Here is a 22,469-nt window from a genome sequence, read left to right on the forward strand (position 1 = left end):
GAATACTTTCAGTAAACTTGGCGAAAATGGGCCTTGCCTGAAAAGGAACACCGGCACAGAGATCTTCAAATAATTAAGGGCCTATGGTGAAATCAGGACCCCCAAAACGCACTCCTGGAAAAAAACATCCGTTACGGAAAGAAATATCTGCCAACCAAGATTACTGACGATTTTTAACTTAAAAGCTCAAATGACCTTTTCCTATCAAAAAAGCATTTAGAAGAATGCTGCCAACTGACGGCAAATGTTAAGCGTATCCTCACATTCACTCCCCTTGTTGGTCTAGCTAGTTGTGAGGAAAACTCATCCTTAACAACAACAACAAAAAGACACCTGCGTTTTTAAAGGGTGTCATAATTGTTGATTAAATACATATAATATGAGAGAGAAGCTACTTCTAAACTGTGTTTTAAGATATTATGAACTGGGGTGCCTGGATGGCTCAGTCGGTTAAGCGTCCGACTTCAGCTTAGGTCATGATCTCATGGTTAACAGGTTCAAGCCCCACGTCGGGCTCTGTGCTGACAGCTCAGAGCCTGGAGCCTGCTTCAGATTCTGTGTCTCCCTCTCTCTCTGCCCCTCGCCCCCTCATGCTCTGTCTCTCATTCTCTCTCTCTCTCTCAAAAATAAATACATTAAAAAAAAATTTTTTTTTAAGATATTATTAACTATGGGCGCCTGGGTGGCTCAGTCGGTTAAGCGTCCGACTTCGGCTCAGGTCATGATCTCACGGTTCATGAGTTCGAGCGACGCGCTGGCACCTCAGAGCCTGGAGCCTGCTTTGGATTCTGTGTCTCCCTCGCTCTCTGCCCCTCCCCTGCTCATGTTCTGTCTCTCTCTCTCTGTCAAAAATAAATAAACATTAAAAAAAAATTTTTTTTAAAGATATTATTAACTAAGAAAAGTTAAGACATCCACTGGCTTGGCCAAGGCCACGTCACAGTTTAAGACTGAGGTTAGAACGTGAATTCTGGATTCCCAGATATCATCAAATTTCTTTTTTTTATTTTAAATCTTTATTTGGGAGAGAGAGAGAGAGAGAGAGAGAGAGAGAGACAGAGTATGAATGGGAGATGGGCAGAGACAGAGGGAGACACAGAATCTGAAGCAGCCTCCAGGCTCTGAGCTGTCAGCACAGCGCCTGACACGGGGCTTGAACCCATGAACTGCGAAATCATGACCTGAGCCGAAGTCAGATGCTTCACCGACTGAGCTACCCAGATGCCCGGGACGTCATCAATTTTCTAAGAAACAAATGCTGCTTTGTCACATGCTTTGCATGCATGCCAAACACAGGAATTTTAAGCTTTTTATCTTGAATACTCCTATGTCTTAACGAAAACAGTACTTCGATGAGAAAGTAAATTTTTTCCTAGCAATATTTTGAAGAAAGGAAATGTATTCAGCTTTACAAAGGTAAAATCTGCAGCACTCCCAACCCAGATGTCAGGCCGGGAGCCTGCTGCATATACTTTCCCAGGAAAACCGAGTTCAAACTGACACTGTATCATGAAAGACAGACTGACACAGCGCCAACTTTGAAACAAAGAAGTGTCTTCAAAGCCTAGGGGAATCATTTTGACAGAAGGTTTTGGATTTGGCCGAAACTTCTGGGCCAGATAAAAAAAGAAATGCTAAAAAAGAGTTTGGTCTAAAGCATTCGACATCTCCCTCCTTCTTACATACAAGTCTACGTTTTTCGTATTAAACTTGTCTTGATAAAATGGGGGGGGGGGGGGATGTGCCCAGTGACTACATCCTATAGAACAAGATGTGACTAGAAGTAACACATACAACTTCTTGGTCATGCCCTTAAAGGAAAGAAAACTACATGTCCTCCTCCTTGTCCTCCTCCTTACCGCTTCCTCCTCTTGAGGGTTAGAATGTTCATGTGGTGGGAGGAGCCAAAAGAACCCATTTGAACCTCAAAATGAGAGCTGTGTGATAACGGTGGCAGAGCAAAGAGATAAAGAGGCAGAACCCCTGATGCCTGGAGAACTACGATGCCCTACCTTGATTACCTATCCAGCTTTTTATCTGAGAGAAAAATAAATTTCTATCTTGTTTAGGCCACTACAAGGACTCTGTTACAGTGGCCAAACCCTATTCTAACTCATAAAGTTGACCACTTATGTTGATAGAGACCAAGCAGTGTTAACATTTTAAGACTTAAAGATGAAACAATCCCCTTGGGCGCCTGGGTGGCTCAGTCAGTTAAGCATCTGACTTCAGCTCAGGTCATGATCTCACAGTTCATGAATTCAAGCCCCACATTGGGCTCCATGCTGACAGCCCAGAGCCTGGAGCCTACTTTGGATACTGCATCTCTCTCTCTCTCTCTCTCTCTCTCTGCCCCTTGCCTATTCACACACACTCTCTCTTTCAAAAATAAATAAACCTTAAAGAAATTTTTATAAAAAAATGAAACAATTCCCAAAGCAAACTCACCCAGAGATTATGCTGAGCCCAAATGGCCTCCGCTACTTTGTAATTTTTACAACACAGTCCTGTTTCTTCGCTTTTCTAGGTTTGCTGACCCAACTGAGGATATGCCCACGGGGCCTCAAACCAAACTGGATGGGGCCAAGTCAAAAAAACGCTGATTTCAGAGTTGATCTTTTCCACAGTATACTCACCTCCTCTCTTTTCAGATCAAACGACTCTTCCAACTTGCTTACACGTTTCCTAAGATTTCTCTTTTTATGGTACCCCATAGTAATTGCTCAAAATACAGCTACTGAACGTTTAGGCCAAATGTGCTACAAGTCAGGCCCAAGTTCATATCCCAGCCCTTTCACTTAACTAGCAGTGTGACGTCAAATTAGCTTCCTTCTCGTCTGCGGAGTCCATATGTATTATTAAATAAAGAAGGCATCTCCATTACAGGTTATTATATTCTGAATCTCAAATGAGGTAATGTATATAATGGACCCGGCACAGAGCTCGTCACAGAGCAAGCCTCTGAAGAGAAGTCAGCATCGCTTATTGCCAGCATGCACTATTCTTTCACGATGCAGCACCACTAAGTATCGGGGCCTCCTTTAAGCCTGTGGTGCCCTACACAGTTCAAAGCCACAAACAGTGACCCATTTTGAGGTCATCAAATTCAACCCACGACACAAGTTTCCAGATAGTTCTGTCAGTATTTAAAAATACTTCTGTCAGGATCCTCTTGGAATTGTTCTAAAATTCGATTTAGTGACAACTGCACAACTCTGTGAATTCATTTACTATTCAATTGTACACTTAAAGTCGGTGAATTATATGGCTTATAAAATTATCCCTCAATAAGGCTTTGAAAAGAATCTTCATCTTATGGATAAGAGTTAAAGATATGGGATCACAAAATACACTGGATGTTACTTTATCAAACCCAGGAGAAAAAAAGAGCTCCTAAAATGTTCTATGCATATCAACTTATGGTCTGAGCAACATGAAGTAATAAAGAGACATTCTCCTACTTAGTCGAGGCCATGTTCTTTACTCAAACCTGGGGCTGGCCAATAGGGGTGCACTACCCAGGAGGAGCACAGATACACATATAAACAAATCATTACAAGACGCACTCTGAGTGTAAGGACAGAGGGCATTAATGCTTAGGAGCAAGACTCATCATGTCTGGGGTATCAGGTCGAGCTTCCCAGATTACATTTCAGTTAAGTTCTGAAAGAATAAACAGGAATTCATCAGGAGGAAAAAATATTCTAGCCGAAGGAATAGAATACAAAAAGGCAAACGGCTGTAAGAAACTACAATCTTTGCTATAGACGTGAGGCCTTCAAAAAAGCCTTTTGTTGAATGGAGCTTTTTATAAAGGAAAGCATGCACATCCAACATGTTATATATGTCATTCAATCTGCATATTATACCACATCATGGACGGCTTCCCACACTAGTATAAATGGATGTTCTTCAGGCATATTAACCGTTGTGGAGTATTTTGTGATAAGGATTGATTATATGCATTTCTAGCAACATGTGAAAACATTTATTTAGCACACTTCATCAGGGACCATAACGCTTAGCTAATGTAAGAGGTCCCCCAAGCAGTCTGTGGAGAGAAGCTATCATTCAGTCCTCTAAGTCCTGAGACCACCAGAATCAGAATGAGTAAGAAGACTGATAATAAACACGCTCCCACCCAAGGGCATGAATACATGTGCGTGTGCATGTGCACACATCTATGTAACAGGAAATGAGACCTGTTAACTGAAGAGTAGCTAAGTGGAGTTCAGTTCATAGGGGTAGCCACTGACTGTTTAGCCTTCCGACACAAAAGGAGAGAAGAAGGGATAGGATTTGTGGGCAGTGATCTACCCGGAAAACTACCAGGAAAAGTCTACAAAATCTGTTGATGGATTCTTTTATTCGGACCAGGGATCTCAGAACCATATGACTATTACCTAGTGGTTGTGCAGAGTTTTATAGTTCAATTAAGATTTTTTTTCTATGACATAAATGTATACTCTTAAATATAATCCAATAAGAAATACCACTTTGGCTGGGATATTAAAGAAATATAAATGCGTGCATTGGGAGCTATTTTTTTCCTTACACTATGTACATGTCATACATTAAATGTTTTCTTTCTGAATGGTAACAGTTATCCATAATCGGAGACCAAATAAAACCCCATTTGATAGAATCTTACTTACAAAACCACATTAATAGCTAAACACTAAATGTTTTCTGGATGGTCTTCAATGTATGGACACATTCAAAATATACCCTCCCGCTCCCAGCTTTATTAAAGATAGAACCGACACAGAACACTGTATTAGTTTAAGCTGTACAACATTAACAATTCGATAGATGTAGATACTGCAAAAGGATTACCGCAATAAGTTACCATCAAAATTATGGAACGCTGGGGCGCCTGGGTGGCTCAGTCGGTTGGGCTTCCGACTTCAGCTCAGGTCACGATCTCGCGGTCCGTGAGTTCGAGCCCCGCGTCGGGCTCTGTGCTGACAGCTCAGAGCCTGGAGCCTGTTTCAAATTCTATGTCTCCCTCTTCCTATGACCCTCCCCTGTTCATGCTCTCTCTCTGTCTGTCTCAAAAATAAATAAATGTTAAAAAAAAAAAAAATATGGAACGCTGCAAGCATTTCTGGGTCCCCTTGCATATGGGCCATGCTAATCTTCTCCACATCATTCCAACTTTAGGATTTGTGCTGCCGAAGAGAGCTCCAAAATGTATTCTTTATAGATGTGAGCTAACACTCAACAAGTTTAAATAATTTAGCACAAAGACAAAGGAAAAAACAGTGTGTTCGATGTCTAGCTATTAAAGGGCCAGAAATATTTGTTGGATGCTCAATGACCAAATAATCCCTCAGGTCCTCTCAGGAAAAAGTTCAATTCTTTTTAGAAAAATTCTTTTGCATTGTTCGTTGGCTTCTCCTCTTAAATTCTGGCTCTAAACTATTTCTCCTTGCCACACAATGGACCAGCTTTTTGACCTGCCAAATAGTAACAACCCTGAAAAGCTTGAGAAAAGTTAACTTGAAATCTGCCTGCTTTTATAGCACTGATTAACACCTTGTTCTACACTTAAATTCTCTTCTAATCGGATTATAAGTCATGATAAATTCAACTTCAAGCCTTCTTTGGCTGCATATGTGTACACAAATAACAATACAAATAAGCAGAGAAGCTTCCCTATGTTCACATCAAATTGCATTCTCTTTGACGTCAAGTTTTACATAGGATATTTTAACTAAGCTATCAGTACTCTCATTTTACTTTGTATGCATCAATTGGTATCTTGATATCTGGTTATTTATACCATGTACCAGCGTTTCTGTGAAATCTCACTATCTATCTGAACTCCATTTCACAGCTCACAAGCTGTTTCTGGAGTTAACTCAATATGCTAATTTTAGGCCATCTGCAGGTGATAATTGCTGTACCAGGAAATTTTTTTGTTCCTCTTAAGATGCTGCTTAAATAAGGTTACCATAACTTGTGCGTTCAGTGGTTAAGAATATTAGAAAAGTAGCAGTAAACATGATTTTTGGACTTGTTTGCGTCTGGGTTGAAGTTATTTCCAAAAGTATACAGCAAACAATTTAAATTTAATTTTTGTCTAAAAAGTGGCAAAAGTTGCTGCAGTAGTACCTCTACAGCAATGAAAGCTTCAAATCTTTGCGGAAAAAACAAGCATTTCCTATTTATATATATATTTTTAGTGACAGTTTCATTAATCTTCACCACAAAAAAAAAAGTCCCAGAAGCCTAAAGTCAAAGGAAGAAAGGTCAATATATATTATATGACACCTAGATATTGCATCACTCTGTGTGCCAGCTGCCCATAGAGTATACAAATACATGAAGATACACAAAGATACACAAAGAAAAGTTAAGATAAATGAAAAGTCTTTAGCAATGCCAGCTCAATTTAGAATTCCTTCTGGGCATACCACATATTCATTTTCAAGATGAGCACTGGGTGTTGTATGTAAGCCAACTGGACAATGAATTGTATCTTCAAAAAAAGAGTGAAATATTTATTGGTACTTATTACCACAGCTATGTATATTCTGGCCGGGAAATGAATAAGAGGCTGATTTAGCTTATAAACCATCAAAATCTGTTTCATTAGATCATTTAGTTGAGATACCTGACTTAAAAATGCATTGGCGGGCCTAAAAAAAAAAAATTTTTCTGAAAATGTTACATTAAAATATAACCATCTTAGTGTTATAAATACTGCTCACATTTTTGGCAAATACGTGCACTGCTTTTGTAATTAGAAAAGCCCCTACAATTAATACTATTTCTAAAAGAAATTAAAATGAATAATTTTTTCTTCTTTTTCACTTCTCTGGCATCAGTAATCAAGAGCTTATATAAGGAACTTTATTTTATACGCAATAGTCAATTTAGGTTTTCCTGCGTTTTAGTTTATTATGAAAACTTGTAACACAGCAAATTACACAAATTGTGCAAATTCTCTTACAAGCAAGTGATTTATTTTTACAATCAAATAATTTTTGTCTCATGTAGCCTCTGGCATTCAGTCAGTTTCTACAGAGAACAGTACAAAGAAAACACTACCGCATTATGCTCAAAAAAGACAACCAAAAACCCAAATGGAAAGATTAAAATTCAAGATAACTTCGTAAAATAAGACAACAAATACTGTCACTTGTACCCACCATTATATATAAATAGAATTTAAAGTGTAACAACTTAACCCTAGAATCTGGGCAAAGTCCCAAGAATCCAGGCTATTCGTATAAATAATTAGGACACCACAGATAGCCACTCTGTCCACATCTGCCCATCTTCTTACCCCAGAGACACCTGCTTGGAGTAAACAGGATCTAAATTCAAGCAAGTGAAACATGAACCCATAAAATTAGAAGGAAGCAGATACAAATGCCTTATACAAGTTTTCAACTGGAATCATTAACAGTAATTTACAAAATCCATAGTCTGATGGGAAAAGAACCACATAAAGTAACAATAATGTTACGACAGCCCTCTTTGGGAGAAACGAGGGTGACTCACTGGAAGTCATGCTGGAGTGGCACGGCACAGTTTTCCTTCAGAAGCTGTCATGTGAGCTCTGTCATACTGAGAATACAACTTCATTAGAAATTCTTTGAATCTCACCTATATGGCTAATGGAATATTTACTGCACAGGGGGTGAAAAGCTTAATTAGGTAAAAATTCTCAAGTGCTTTGAGATCTCCAAGTATTGTTTGATTTTCCTCTTTGGTAATGTTTTAAGTCTTTGTGGAAGTGTAGGTAAGAGCCCTCCTTGCCATTCTCCCGCCCCCACCACATACTACTTAGCCTGAAATTCAACCCCCGTTTTTCCTTTTGTAATCAATTGTTTTGATACATGTTAAAATAATGGAACTAAAGAAAAATAAAAGAACTTTCCAGAACAGAGGGGTGCATGCCAATGGACAATAACATAATCAAAAGCCATAATCTACAAATGCTGAAAAAATTAAAAAGCACATATACACACCATACACTGCTTTTCCAAATTTGGCATGTTACAATTTGCTAAGAGTTTCCATTCCTTAAAATTTCGCACAAATAAGCTGACTTCTCAAAAAGTGACAATTTCAGGAGAAAATAATTTCTAAAGTTCTCAAAGAGATTTTTTTTAAAGATTTTATTTTTAAAGTATCTCTACAGCTAACGTGGGGCTCAAACTCACAACCCTGAGATCAAGAGTTGCACACTCCACTGACTGAGCCAGCCAGGCACCCCTTCAAGGAGATTTTTACATTTTCACCCCAAACTAAGGCATTTCTCCCATAAACCAGCTTTGCTTTGAACTGGAAAGAACCTTAGAAACAATCTACAACTACTCGCTTTTCACACAAAGAGTGGTCCTCATGCAGTGAGGCAAAACCATCATTTTGCAGTTATGCTCAAAGCAGCCTGTTACCAGGAGACCCTAAGAGCCAAATGTACCCAATTATTTGAAAATTGTTAGGAGCATAATGACAGCAGCTCTCAAAATGGATGAAAAGACTCTAGGCACTAACTTGGAATGTCTTCATCTAGAAAAACCCCAAGTGGGGGGTCAGAGCTGAAAGTCATACTCTTCCTTCCTACAAGTTATTAATTTCCCAATGTTGTTAACTTAAATTCTTGGGGCTGGGTGGAGGAATACATTCTTAACATAATGCCTAAATTAAATACAATTAGATGGCTGCACAGAGACTCCTCTTCTCCAGGATTTCCAGATTAACAGAGGGCTCCCTCTACTGGTACCATGTCACACGCCAAAGGCAAATCCAGGTAAGGAAAAGAAAACCAACGCTTCTGTGCTTCTCATCCATCCAAACATTTATTATCTACACCATGGGCCGGGCACAGCACTATACCCTCCCGGCTGAGCCACATACAGTGAATATATACTGGCATTAACAGGAAAAAAACAGCTTTTCAAAAGCAGGCAAAGCACACCAAGTGCTCTGATTTCAGATAATCATAGGGATGGAAGAGACCGATTTAGTTAAAACCATTCTAATCCTTCAAGTCCATGAAGCAGGTTTTCAGTTGGAGTAGACTGAATATCTGGGGTTGCCTGTACAGAGGGGTACAAACTCAAATGCCTGGAAGGACTGGGCAACATATACGAGCACAGTGAGTCAGGGAGCAGGGCCGGGTGGGGACGGTGGCGACCTGGAGAGGGCAGGCCTCATTACCCAGCACACTCACCTGCTGGCCACTCTGCCCTCCCCACTTATACTGTCATGCCACACTTCAGGTCTGCGTTACCTCATCTTCAGAGTTTCCCCCAAGAGAAGCTAGAAATGTGGGCGTGAAATGTCCCAATTAAAAAAAAAATTTTTTTTAACGTCTATTTAATTTTGAGAGGGAGAGACAGAGCAGGAGTGGGGAGGGGCAGAGAAAGAGGTGGGGACACAGAATCCAAAGCAGGCTCCAGGCTCTGAGCTGTCAGCACAGAGTCTGATGCGGGGCTCGAACCTACAAACTGCGAGACCATGTCCTGAGCCTAAGTCAGCCGCTTTACCAACTGAGCCACCCAGGCGCCCCTGAATTGTCCCAATTTTGAAACGTGCACTAAGTGAAATACGTTGGTAGGGCATGTGCAGCCCAGACTACTGGTTTGAGCCTTCGGCCTAGAATCAGAAGGGAACTCCCCTTTTGCCCATTCCACTGCTGGCGGGTCCAAAGGGTATAAAGTTCTCATGATTTCCTTCAGTATAAATATCCATAATTGATCTACGTCCAGCCTTTTAGGGCCACATACAGTAAGTGGGTTGCTTATTCCCAAAGAAAGAAGATTTTCACTTTTTAACTCACTCAATTATTCAAAAGCATTTGCGGCACACCTGCCATAGGTGAGGCCCAGGGCTAGGGAACAGCAGAGAACAAAAAGAACACGGTACCAACACTCATGGGGCTCACAAATTGCAGAGAGGCACTACACCGGAAATGAGCTGCTGAGGGAAGGGAAGATGTGCAGTGCGCAGTGACACCGTGTGGCCGAGAGACCAGGCCTAGTCTCGAAGGCTCCCTACCAGCCCCCGAGGACAGAACACTGTGGGGGCGAACTGAAGGATGAGTAGCATAAGTGGGAGACGAGGGAGCTTCCACGGACAGGGAACTGCCTGAAGGGACATGAGGTGCAAGAGACTCAAGGTGCTTTGACCTGAACGCAGGGAAGTAGAGGGAGACAGACCAGAGGTGGAACTGGAGAGGTGGGCAGCATCCACATCAAGTAGGTCCTTCCCTATAGGTCACACCAAGGAGTTAGGACTTGAGGGAAAGAAATCACTGAAGGATCTCACAGTGGTGTCATATGTCCTAATGCAAAGTAACACTCTGGTTGGGGGACGGAGACTGGACTAGAGGGAGACAAGTTGTTTCAAAAAGGCTGGTGGGGCTATTCTAGTAGTTCCCAATGAAAGGGGTAGGGGCTTGGAATTTGGAAGGCATCACTGGGCATGAAGAGAAGTGAGCTGATTTGCGAAATACTAAGGAGGTAGAATTAACTGGCATTGGGGTGTGTGTGTGTGTTTGCACACGTGCGTGTGTGTGTGTGATGTCATGCTTCCTTTCTCCATGCTAAACATCTCTAATTCTTTCAGCCACTCCTAATAAGACATGATTTCAAGCCCCCTCTTTGGTTGAGTGAAGGAAAAACTAAATTCTGATGCCCTGCTTAAGACTTCTCCCATCATCTTGGAGTGCCTGGGTGGCTCAGTCAGTTAACATCCGACTCCGGCTCAGGTCATGATCTCGTGGTTCGTGAGTTTGAGCCCCACGTCGGGCTCTGTGCTGACAGCTCAGAGCTGGAGGCTACTTTGGATTCTGTGTCTCCCTCTCTCTCTGCCCCTCCTCCACTCATGCTCTGTCTCTGCCTCTCAAAAATAAATAAAAACATTAAAAATTTTATTAAAAAAAAAAAGGACTTCTCCCCAACCCCAAATAAAACAAACAAAACTTCCTGTATAATTTCTCACTGTAAGTAGAGGTTGTTAATAAATTCTATTCTGGGTCACACCCCACCCACCTTCTTCTTTGCTCTAAAAGAGGTAGTAATAAAGAAGGGTGAAATGTCCTCTCCACTTGTCAGAATGGTAGACTGGAAATTTCCAAAGGGATTGAGGTATAGGCAGGGCCCCTACCTACTGTCCACCTTCTTCACAAATGCCAGTGGCAGCTTCAGGACCCACTACCATCAGAAGAAATGGTTTTCCCACCCCTAGGTAAGAACTTCAAGTAGTTTAGGGAATACTGTTTGGGTAGTGTTCATCTGAAAAGGAGTAAAGTGTCTTGAGGTCCTAAAACTGTCATTAAAGGCATCAAAAAACTGTCAGGCCTACAGAAGGAAGGGAACTCCAAATCAAACAAGTGATCTCAAATCAGAAACAAACAATGCGAGCAAGATCTGCTTTAGAACTGGTCTTTGAATTGTGGGGAGCTCGGTGTCCTGCCTGTTTGAAATCGGACTTGTACTGATCTGTCTCTGGAGTTGCGGGACTTCTCCCGTTTCCTATTATTTCCCCCAGAGTAATCAACAGTACTACAACAATTTTATGTGCAAGCTCTCAGTATTCAGAGATGGAAAGCCCTCCAGGCACAAAACTGCAACTGTTTTAGAAGAGTCTGGTTCAATGTCTGGAGGCTTAATTATCTCTAAACTTGGCGATTTCTGGTCCGAAGGTCATTGTTCTGGAGGAGAAATAAGACTTATCTTAGATTTTAGTCACAGAGCATCTCAAATCACAAAAGGAAAAGCCCCGGCTAGTAGGACCTCTCTTCCGAGCTCTTGAGGCTGATCTACCTGCCATGTTGGTCAATTAGATAGAACTTCCACACCACTGCCCTCCTCGCCTTGGCACTTACCCGCTCTGCAGAGAACAAGGACAGGACTAAATTTACCCCTGAAGGATGTGAAAGCAAAACTGTAAGGCAAGCAACAAGCCTTCTAAACACCTCTTGGGTGACCTCAACTAACAGTTTTATGTCTGGTGAAGGGAAAGTCGAGTTGAGCAGGACTTAGACAATGGCCTGGGAGAGGTGACTGGACTCTATGATTACACATCAAGGGTCTATAGTCAAAAGTATTCTGGTTAATATTTCTTCCCCAGTATTCTTCTGGGCCACTCACCACCACTGCATCTGGTGATGACCTGTAATTTCTCTGGTCAGGATATTTCACTTCTCTTATTCCTCTGTCGGGATGTGGAACTTATGTGACTTTTTATAATCTGACCTACTAACACAGGAGCACACGGACCACATGATAATCCCAGACCTGACACATCCAGGTCAATGCCTGTGAGGTGGCACAGGACCTACAACAAGATGCTGGGGCCTCACCCAACAAACATCTCCAGATTAGGGGAACAAACCCAGGGTCACAGGGGTATACTGATTTCACTCCTCTTTCCTGGCATGCTTCTCAAGTCAGGCGTCCCTATCGAGCGGTTTGGCGAGGAGGCAAAACTTGGACCAGCACTGATGATGAGAAGAAGCTGTTTTCTTTCTGGTATAAACTATTTTCAATACATTTATTATGACATTAGGCAGCAGACACCCATGCCCTAGTTCCCCTGATGTCCAGCCACCATAAAATCTTTGAAGATTCTACAGCCAGACCAATTTTCATCTTCTTTTAAGTTTCCCCGGGGCTCCGAACATAGTTACATTTCTACAGGAAATGTAGCCCTGGCCCTGGAACATAACACAGTCAACTAAAGCGCAATAGGCCCAATTCATCAAAATACACCATAGGGCAAATCACAGCAGCATGGAAGAACGCTGAGCCTGGGAGCCTCACACAGAAAACCTTATCCAGGTGATTGCCCTTTCTTCAGTAGACAGAAAATCAACTCATATACCATAACCACATATGGCCACTCTGCCACTAGAACCACCTTTCTAAAACGTGCATCAGATGCCACCTTACTTTTCTGCTCAAAGGTTCTCCATCCCTCTTAGCCCACTGCCCAAGCTCGTGCACAATCATGTCCTAACTCGTCTTTCTGGCCGCTGACTGGTTACCCAGTGCACACCACTCGCCTCTGCCTCCTCGAGTCAAACCATTCTTACACCTGAACACTCACTAGTCATCTATGCAACAGAGATGCCAACCACACGGATCCTGTCTGCAGCACAACAAAGACCACTTGGCTACCCTCCGGATGCTATTCATTCCGTGGTGAATAAAGCAAGAGTTTTGAACTGTTTTTCCACTAAAAGTGCACATCACAAAGGTACAGGAAGGTTCATATTTACTCTAAAGATAAAATAAAGGATGACTATTCAGCTTAATGTACAAGTGTTTTAAAATTTTTTTAATGTTTATTTATTTCAGAGAGAGAGACAGACAGACAGATAGAAAGAACACAAAAGGAAGAGGGGCAGAGAGAGAGAGGGAGACACAGAATCCAAAACAGACTCCAGGCTCTGAGCTGTCAGCGCAGAGCCCAACGCAGGACTTGAACCCACAAGCCGCAAGATCATGACCTGAATCGAGGTTGGACGCTCAACCGACTGAGCCACCCAGGCGCTCCAGTGTTTTGAATAGCAAACGCCCTTAGTGCTTTGTAAATGGGATGTGATTTGCAAAAATCAGGCTTACAGACATGGTAAGCCTAAACCCAGTTCCTGTGGCGGTGACACTTCCCACCAATATGGTTCACCATATGATATGCTATGACATGTTTAATAAGTTAGCATTTGTCTCCCTGACTCATTTCGTGGTTGAACAAGTACGTATGCCAATGTGGAAAGACAAAGCAGAAGAGAAAGAAGGAAGAAGAGGGAGAAGCATTTCATAATCTGTCGAGATATTAGGACTGGTGCCGCACATTCTTATTTCACAGTTATTTAAAAAAACCTGAGAGGTACTCTACAGTGCTGTTGGATTTGTGCTGCTTTTTCGGCACTGACCCCCTGCCTACTTGTCTTCAAGCAGGCATGAGGTGACCACCACCACACGTGTTGCTCTGGCTCAGAAGCTGCTTGAAGGATGCAGTGTGTGGCCGTGAAACACAGCAAGCTGACTGGTTCTCACAGGTCAAGGTCAAGACCCTGGGCTTTTACCGTTAGTATTCAGTAGACTGCCAGCCAAAAATGCATGTCTTGGGAGACAGAGGAGGCCGTGTTTTTTTAATATCAAGGCATATAAACATGGAAGCACTGACAAGCAGAAGGCTACAGGAGAAAATACTACTGTATCTAGAGTAAAAATTATATATGGCTTATCTGACAAAGGGGTTAAAATTTTCAGGAGACTGGGGCGCCTGGGTGGCTCAGTCGCTTAAGCAAGACTTTGGCTCAGGTCATGATCTCGCCGTTCCCAAGTTCGAGCCCCACATCGGTCTCTGTGCTGACAGCTCAGAGCCAGGAGACTGTTTCAGATTCTGTGTCTCCCTCTCTCTTTCTTTCTTTTAAAAAACAAATTTTTTTTTTAATGTTTATTTATTATTGAGAGACAGAGAGAGATAGAGCATGAGCATGGGAGGCGCAGAGAGAGGAGGAGACACTGAATCCGAAGCAGGCTCCAGGCTCTGAGCTGTCAGCACAGAGCCCAACTCAGGGCTCAAACTCACAAACTGTGAGATCATGACCTGAGCTGATGTCAGATGCTTAACCGACTGAGCCACCCAGGCGCCCCTCCCTCTCTCTTTCTGCCCCTTCCCCACTCACACTCCGTCTCTCTCAAAAATAAACATTAAAAAATTTTTTTCATAAAAAAAAAAAATCAGGACATTAATTTGTAGCTAATATTAACACTTCTATAAAATAAAATTTAAGCACTTCAATATACTTTTCATCATTAACTCATTAAATATATTAGGAAATACATGTACACAGTTGTAACAACTCATTATTTTTAGGCATTTGGCCAAATGTGCTAGAAAACATTATCAAAACAATAGTACACAACAGTCATTTCAAGAGGCAAGACCACAAAGTATATTAATTATAGACCAGAATGTTAGTTTTGATCAAAAAACTTTGCCTACGGGGGCGCCTGGGTGGCTCAGTCGGTTAAGCGACCGACTTCAGCTCAGGTCATGATCTCACAGTCGGTGAGTTCAAGCTCTGCGTCGGGCTCTGTGCTGACCGCTCAGAGCCTGGAGCCTGTTTCAGATTCTGTGTCTCCCTCTCTCTCTGACCCTCCCCCGTTCATGCTCTGTCTCTCTCTGTCTCAAAAATAAATAAACGTTAAAAAAATAAAATAAAAAAAAAAAAAAGGCTTTGCCTACTAACGAATAAACTCAGAGTTGCACACAGATACTAAACATCTTTATCAGCTCTGAGAGTAATAGTAACATTCTTGAAGGCCCTCACTAGGAGCTGGGCACATTACCTTATTTAATTCCCAAAACAACTCTGTGAGGTAAAGAGATTAACACCCTCAATTTTACACATGAAAAATGGAAGCACAGCGGGCAAGTAATCTGTTCTGGGTCAAACAACTAGTAAACTGTAGAGTTATTTAATTGACTTGAAACCTCATACAGATTATTGTCCAACGACAACATTTATACAGGCATGCCAAGAGAAACAGCCTTAAAACTATACAGATATATTCATATCAACCATGGTTTAAAAGCATCCGTTTTGTGTTTGGGGGGGTTCTTGCTCCAAATCTACTTAAAGATTGTTAGTAGTTTACCTCACTTAAACTGAATCTTAAGTAAGAAAACAACTCTGGCTAAAAACAATAATGGAAAAGATACACTGATTATTTTCTTTTATAAAATTATTTGTCATATTATAATATAATTCAGATGAGGTGCCTTTAAGTAGCAAGCTACCAAATGTTACACGGTACATATGCAGGGATGATGAAGGTTTTGTTTTGGTAACTGGTTTACATGAACCAACATGTTGTTCAAATCATATAAAACCACACAATAACTGAATTAACTAAGTACTTGAAATGCAACATGTGTAGTATCCAGGGAGAAGCACAGCCATACGTGAAGAGGTGGACAAGGCATAAGATTTTAGGGCCCTTGGACTTGAAATCAAGCATGTAACAGACATCACTTCTCAGGGCATGAAGACATAGAGTTTTTCTTTAAACATTCACAATAGAGAAAATGATCAAGACTGTGCCATCAGCTGAAAACTAGTAATTAAGTTCTTATTTATATTTATCTGGTTAACTCTAATAGATTTGAGTTAAATATTTTTTTATTTCCTTAAACTCGAAGAGTTACTAAACACGGATTTGGCTTTTCTGTCAGTACAACGGTCCCCCTCACCTGTGGTTTCACCTTCCAAGGTTTCAGTTGCCCACGGTCAACCGAGGTCAACCGTGGTCTGCAAGCAGATGATCCTCCTTCAGACACAATGTCAGAAGGTCAAGAGCAGCCTAACACCCGGTCACAGTGCCTACGTCCTTCCCCTCAGTTCATCGCAGCATGTGGGCATTTTATCATTGCACGTCCTCACCAGAAGGGTGAGTACAGCACAGTAAGATATTCTGGGAGAGACCACATTCACCTAACTTTTATTACAGCATTATCATTATAATTGTTCTATTTTATTGTTAGTTATTGTTAACCTCTTACTGAGCCTAATTTAGAAATGAAACTTTATCAGGGGTATGTACGGATAGGAAAAAACAGTGTATATAGGGTTCGATGGCATCTGGGGCTTCAGGCATCTGCCAGAAGTCTTGGAACATATCCCCGGTGGATAAGAGGGACACTGCTGTGTGTTCAAATCTGAAGCTTCTGACGTTGCCTACGCAAATTCTGTCTCGGGCAATATTTTTTGCTAGGCTAGTGTGCGGAATCAAGGTATGGTATCAGTGACTGCTAACATATAAGGAGAAGTAGTGCTCAGATGCTCATATTTGCTACTTATTCCCCGCCTCCCACTTTTTTTTTTTTTTTCTCTGCTGCCTGTTCTTCCTTTTAGCACATATTAGCTATGGTGTCTTTTCTAGGCACATACAAGTAACACGATTTTAATGCATGCCTACCAACTAGAAGCCAGAGTAATTTTTATGTGTGGCTAATAAAAATCGTTCCCATTACTTTTAGTCCCATACTGCCACACAATGCTTTCCCACAACATTTCATTCACCTGCTTACAATGTGTTACAGGGGATACGAAAATGGAAATAATTTATCAGTGAAGAACCGTGTGTAGATGAAAACTTTGTAAAAATCCGTCGTCAGCCTAAGTTCGTTTGTGTAGTCCCAGGGACTACTGCACTGTTTGCACAGAGGAGGCATTTCATAAATGTTCAATTGTTCAAAAGCAAAATTACACAGAAACTTGTTTGGTCTTCAGCTCTTTCTACACCCCCAAAACATAAGGAAATAAGACCGCCTTCATCAGGGATACATATTTACATGGAAAGAAGAGATGACTAATGTGAACAAACTGGTCGTGAGTTTTCAAATAGAATGAACCAAAAAGGGATGACATATTTATAAAAAAGCTGCTTACCTTACAAACAGAAAGAACATTAACATTTATCAGTTTCTTGATGGTCTGTAAAACAAATATGGACAATTTTATATACCTCTGATCATGGAAGTAACCATATTAGATACATACATACGTGATCTAGCAAACCACAGAAAGTTTCCCCAGATACAGTAGAGACACAGGAAAATGGCAGGAGTTGGGGTACAAAGGCAGATTTTGTTTTATTCTCAGTGCTACAACACTTTTCTACCAAAAGTAACAATTCATGCTAAAATGCAAAATCCAAGGTAGACGTGTAAGAAAAATCTGGAAGCAAAAGACACTAAATCTAAAAGAAATATGCTATTTTCTTTCTGCTAATATTGAAAGGAGAAATTATTGAATCTAAGATTTTCAACAATTCTTTTTAATTCACATATTCCTTCAAGGATATGCTTTTCTAATTTTTATTAAAGAATTATGCATGAAGTGCCTGGGTGGCTCAGTTGGTTAAGCATCCAACTCTTGATTTCAGCTCAAGTCATGATCTCACGGTTTGTGAGTCTGAGTCCCACATCAGGCTCTGCGCTGACAGTGCGGAGCCTGTTTGGGATTTTCTCTCTCCCTCTGTCTCTGCCTCTCCACCTCCCCCAGACACGTGCTCTCTCACTCTCAAAAATAAACAAACATAAAAAAAAAAAAAAAAAAAAAAAAGATTTATGCCTGCTTCAAGAATATAGCTTTCATTTTGGTAAGTTTACCTGAATCAACCATATTGCTATATATTAACATATTTATGATTTCTAAATTGAAGTTTATAATCCTGATACTTAAAACAGAGCTATTTTCATATAATAAATATAGAAATAAGGGTAACAAGATGAGCTACTACTGAACTTTGTACTATACTAATGAGGTTATAAACATCTTCTCGTTCAATCCTTCCAAGATCCCTGTGAAGGCACCTATTTTGTGGATGTGGGAATGGACATCCATCTTGTGGATGTGGGATGGTGGGATCACCCCCAAGGTAACTCAGGGAACAAGAAGACAAGCCACAGTGCAAACCCCGGGCAGCTGGACTCAAGTGCTCACAGTGTGAACCATTATACCATACTGCCTTGCCAATATTCACATGCTCTCCTTTTGTTACCATACTATTAAAAAAAAAAAAAGACTTACATTGTCCAAGTCAGGAACGTCCAGAAAGTATTCAGGATACTCATACGACACTCCCACATTGTTCACTGAAATAAGACAAGATCATTAGCTGGCTAACATAAACTACATTTTATACATTTATTGAAATAAGGAGATTAATAATATCAAGACTAAAGTGATACATACAATGAAATCAAATACTGTTTATGACTGGAGTAATCTTTCCCACACTCTTCCACCCAAAATCTATCAGTATTTGTATAGTTCAAATGTCTTCCTCATTAAGCCCTTCCTGAACCTACCATCCAACCCCCCCATAAAGGGACTTTCTCTTTGCTTTAATTTCCACAGCCCCTTGGAGTGTGTATTCTGCCTCTGTGATAGTTATTTGTAGATATCGCTTGATCCCTCTCTAGACTTACATTTTCATAATGGAGTAGAAAGAGTGAAGGGTATTGCAGCGTAGGGGACCAGAAACCCGCATTCTACTAGAAACGGAAAACATGTGACTAGGGATAAGTCACGTATGAGACGCATCTCAGCTTCTTCATCTCTAACACGAGAGCTTGTTTAATCATTCAACAAATATTTGCCATATGCCTACATACAAGACATGCACTAGAAACTAGAAACACCAGAAAGAAAAAGGCAATCTTTGGCATCATGGTGCATACTGTGTTGTAGGAAGAGAAAGACACTGAACAAAAAGAATAAAACATTTATTTCATTACAAAGTACACTGTGCCATGGGAGCCTACGCCTGGGGTCTGACATCATCCAGGGAGTGAGGGAAGACTTCTTCGTGGAGGCCGAGAGTAGGTTCAGACTAAATGTCTCCAATGAACCATCCGTCCCTACAGACCATAAGCCCTGAAAATCAAGATCATGTCCTTGTCTTTCTATATCCTCCCTCCTCAGTCACCTCACCTAAGGCTGGGACTACAGGACAACTGAGAAGCCAAGAAGAAATTTATATACAATTAGGTACATGACTAATACTCAGATATCCTATGGTTCTCCCTAGCTCTGGAAAGACAAACCCAGAATAAGGAACGTTTGTAGGAATACATAAAATATCTCGGAATTTATTTTAATTAATAATGAAATGGATAATCTCTATCTACATTTAATCACTACAACAACCCTACTAGGTAGTTCCTATTACTATCTCCCTTTTACATAGTAGGAAACCAAAGTTCACAGCGGTTAAATAATTTGTCAAAGGACATAGAGCAAAGTAAGACTGGGACTCCAACTCTGGAAATTTGACTTCAGAGGCTGGGCTCTTAACCAGCATATTAAAGCTGCATATGCCTCCACCCAGTATTCAGTTCAGGAAAAAATATCAGCAGTAATTGGGTAAAAAAAGAAATCTGGTAGCCATGTTTAATAAAACTGGAGTATTAGAAAAGAAAGGTTTTGGTAGTAAAAAGATGGTGAAATTACGATCCGTCTGCGAAAACGCAGAAGGCACTGTGCCAAATAAACCCGGTAACAGTAGCAGTAACTCTTTCAGTAGACTAACAAAATTAGCGGTGCGAAATAACTCAATAAGGGTTCTATAGTTAGCAGTAAGCCAGTCACTTGAGGCTGTGAGTCTCAAGATTCTACCTGCACAACTTGGTCGGGATGGACTAAACAAAATCACTGAAAATTATCTGAAAATCAGAAAGCAAAGAACAGTGGCAAAGCAAATTGTACGTAATTACAATGTGTGCTCTTGTGGACAAGGATTATATCAAAACATAATTAATAACCACAGGTCCAAATCTATTTGTAATTTATTCAACAAGTTCTCTACCCACCAGAGGTTCAAGGAATCGATTTTATACAGACCTTTAACAATTAAGGCTAAACTAGTTAAAGGTGAGGCATTATGTGCCCTTGACTTTGCTTTACCCATGGATAGAATTATAAAGGATGAATAACTCACAGCCTAAGAGAAACAACAACTAAAGTATCTGTTAAAATGCTACAAATAAACAAAATATTTGTTACAAAGTCAGCTTAAAATAGACTCTTCAAGGAAAGGTTTTGCCAAATTGTAATGTTCTTCAGGATTGAAGAAAAATTCTGACACTCACAGCCAACTCCATTTCCCCTCACTCTCCTGGATCTAGAATACCTTTTTCAGTTTTCTTTGTAGCCAATGGAAATACTAATACTCCAGTTCAAAGTGCTGAAGAAAACTGGATAGTGTAATTATAAATGTTTTATTCACATTTTTTTAAAGACTTGATGCTTTTTTAGGAGTTAATTTATTTTGAGACAGTGTGTGTGCACAAGAAAGGGAGAGGCAGAGAGAGGGAAACAGAGAATCTCAAGCAGGTTCCACACTGTCAGTGCCGAGCCTGATGTGGGCTCAATCTCTCGAACCATGAGATCACGAACTGAGCTGAAACCAAGAGTCGGATGCTTGACCAACTGAGCCACCCTAGCACCCCCCAAATCTTTTAAAATCCAGATTGTGTGTGTGTGTGTGTGGGGGGGGTGTTGTGTGTGTGTGTGTGTGTGTGTGTGTGTGTGTGTGTGTTTAATCTGGGAACTCCATAAACAGTACACTTGATTTAGTAATTTCAACATGTACTGCACGTACAAAGTTGAGCTAAGGAAGCCCACAAAAAACCAAGCAAGCAGGGCAATGTCACTCTGATTAAGGCACTAACAATGGACAATCTTCCGATCTGTTTCTAATTGAGCAAAGGGAGCCATCAAAACTACATACTCACACAATGAAAATGTGAACATCTATTTAATATAGTTCTAAAAAAAAAAAAAACATGGTTCAACACTTTAGCCCAAAGAAATAGAATCATGTATAAGGGCCATGTTATTATAACCAAAAACATACACAGCAAAAAAAATGTTAAAGCTGGAATAGATCTTTCAGAGCATCAAGCCCAATTTTATGAGGGGAAGTACATTACAAGGTCAGACTGGCAATTTGTCCTATTCCAGGGCTTAGGACTCTAAAATCCCTTCCTGTTTTGTTAGTTGCGCCTTTTGCTTGTGAAATATTCACTACCCGTAATCTCTCCACGGTTGGTAATCACTTTAGAGTGCTATTATTTAAGAGTACAGAGAAAAACAACTGTTGCTCTCAAATAGCTATTTCCATAAACTGCACAATAGTGCAAATCTTTTGAAAAAGGCAACCCCACTGCAATTTTATTTTGAGACATTAGGTGGCAGCAATAACCAAACGGCGGGCGGAAAGCTTTAAGGGAATTGGAAAAGGAAGAAAACAGCCTTTGGGTAGGAGTGAAGGATGGAAATATTTCCATTATAATGTAATCTCGCTAAGAATCGGTGCGTGCAATGCCAATATAACAGAATTCATTATAGAATTCACCAAACTAAACAGTGCCACAAGTGGTTCCAAAAGTATTCAGATAGTTGAAAATCCCTTCTAAATGGTAGCATTTTAAATTGGCATTAAATATCTGTTTATTAGTCAGGGTTGCTTTTTTTTTTTTTTTTTAAACTTCTTCAAGTAAGACACCAGAGACAAATTTTAAATTTTTTATTCAGTGACCCACAAAAACCTTTCACTCGCATAAAAGACACTGTGTCTTTCCAAAAACAAAGGATGCCCATGTCATCTCAGAATTCCAACTAGGACTTCAACAATCACCACAGGATCATGAACAGACAGGCAATCTTTCCTGTCAGCTTCTCATTGGAGTGCTAAGATAAGAAAAGTTCAAGAGAAGAGATGAGGCAAACAGAGAGCAGAGGTCACAAAAGACCAAGAACAAGGGCAGGGTAATTGGAAAAAGAAGGACGCGGTGGTGAAAGGAGCAATTCTAAAAGAGCTGGCCCTCGCTGGAAAGAACAGTCAATGCCTGGTGCTCAGCAGTGCCCTCCCACACCCCCATGCAGAACTTCTGAAAACACCAATACTGATAAAGTATTGTAT

General features: G+C 40.7%; 1 protein-coding gene and 1 non-coding gene across 2 annotated transcripts in view; both read right to left on the reverse strand.

Annotated features, from left to right (window-relative positions):
• The window catches only part of HSD17B12 (hydroxysteroid 17-beta dehydrogenase 12), a 165,170-nt gene that overhangs the window by 26,145 nt on the left and 116,556 nt on the right, over positions 1 to 22,469 (reverse strand). The window contains exons 5-6 of the mRNA XM_019470161.2: positions 18,572 to 18,636; positions 17,429 to 17,473 (exon numbers count right to left, since the gene is read on the reverse strand). Coding sequence (XP_019325706.1) covers positions 17,429 to 17,473; positions 18,572 to 18,636 — 110 coding nt within the window. The remainder of the gene's footprint in view (positions 1 to 17,428; positions 17,474 to 18,571; positions 18,637 to 22,469) is intronic.
• On the reverse strand, positions 5,082 to 5,187 carry LOC128776296 (U6 spliceosomal RNA). Its single transcript, XR_008421377.1, has one exon. It is a non-coding gene; the product is annotated as a U6 spliceosomal RNA (small nuclear RNA).

This window comes from Panthera pardus, unplaced genomic scaffold (assembly GCF_024362965.1).
Source record: "Panthera pardus isolate Hobbes unplaced genomic scaffold, ASM2436296v1 HiC_scaffold_12, whole genome shotgun sequence".
NCBI classification, from domain to species: Eukaryota; Metazoa; Chordata; class Mammalia; order Carnivora; family Felidae; genus Panthera; species Panthera pardus.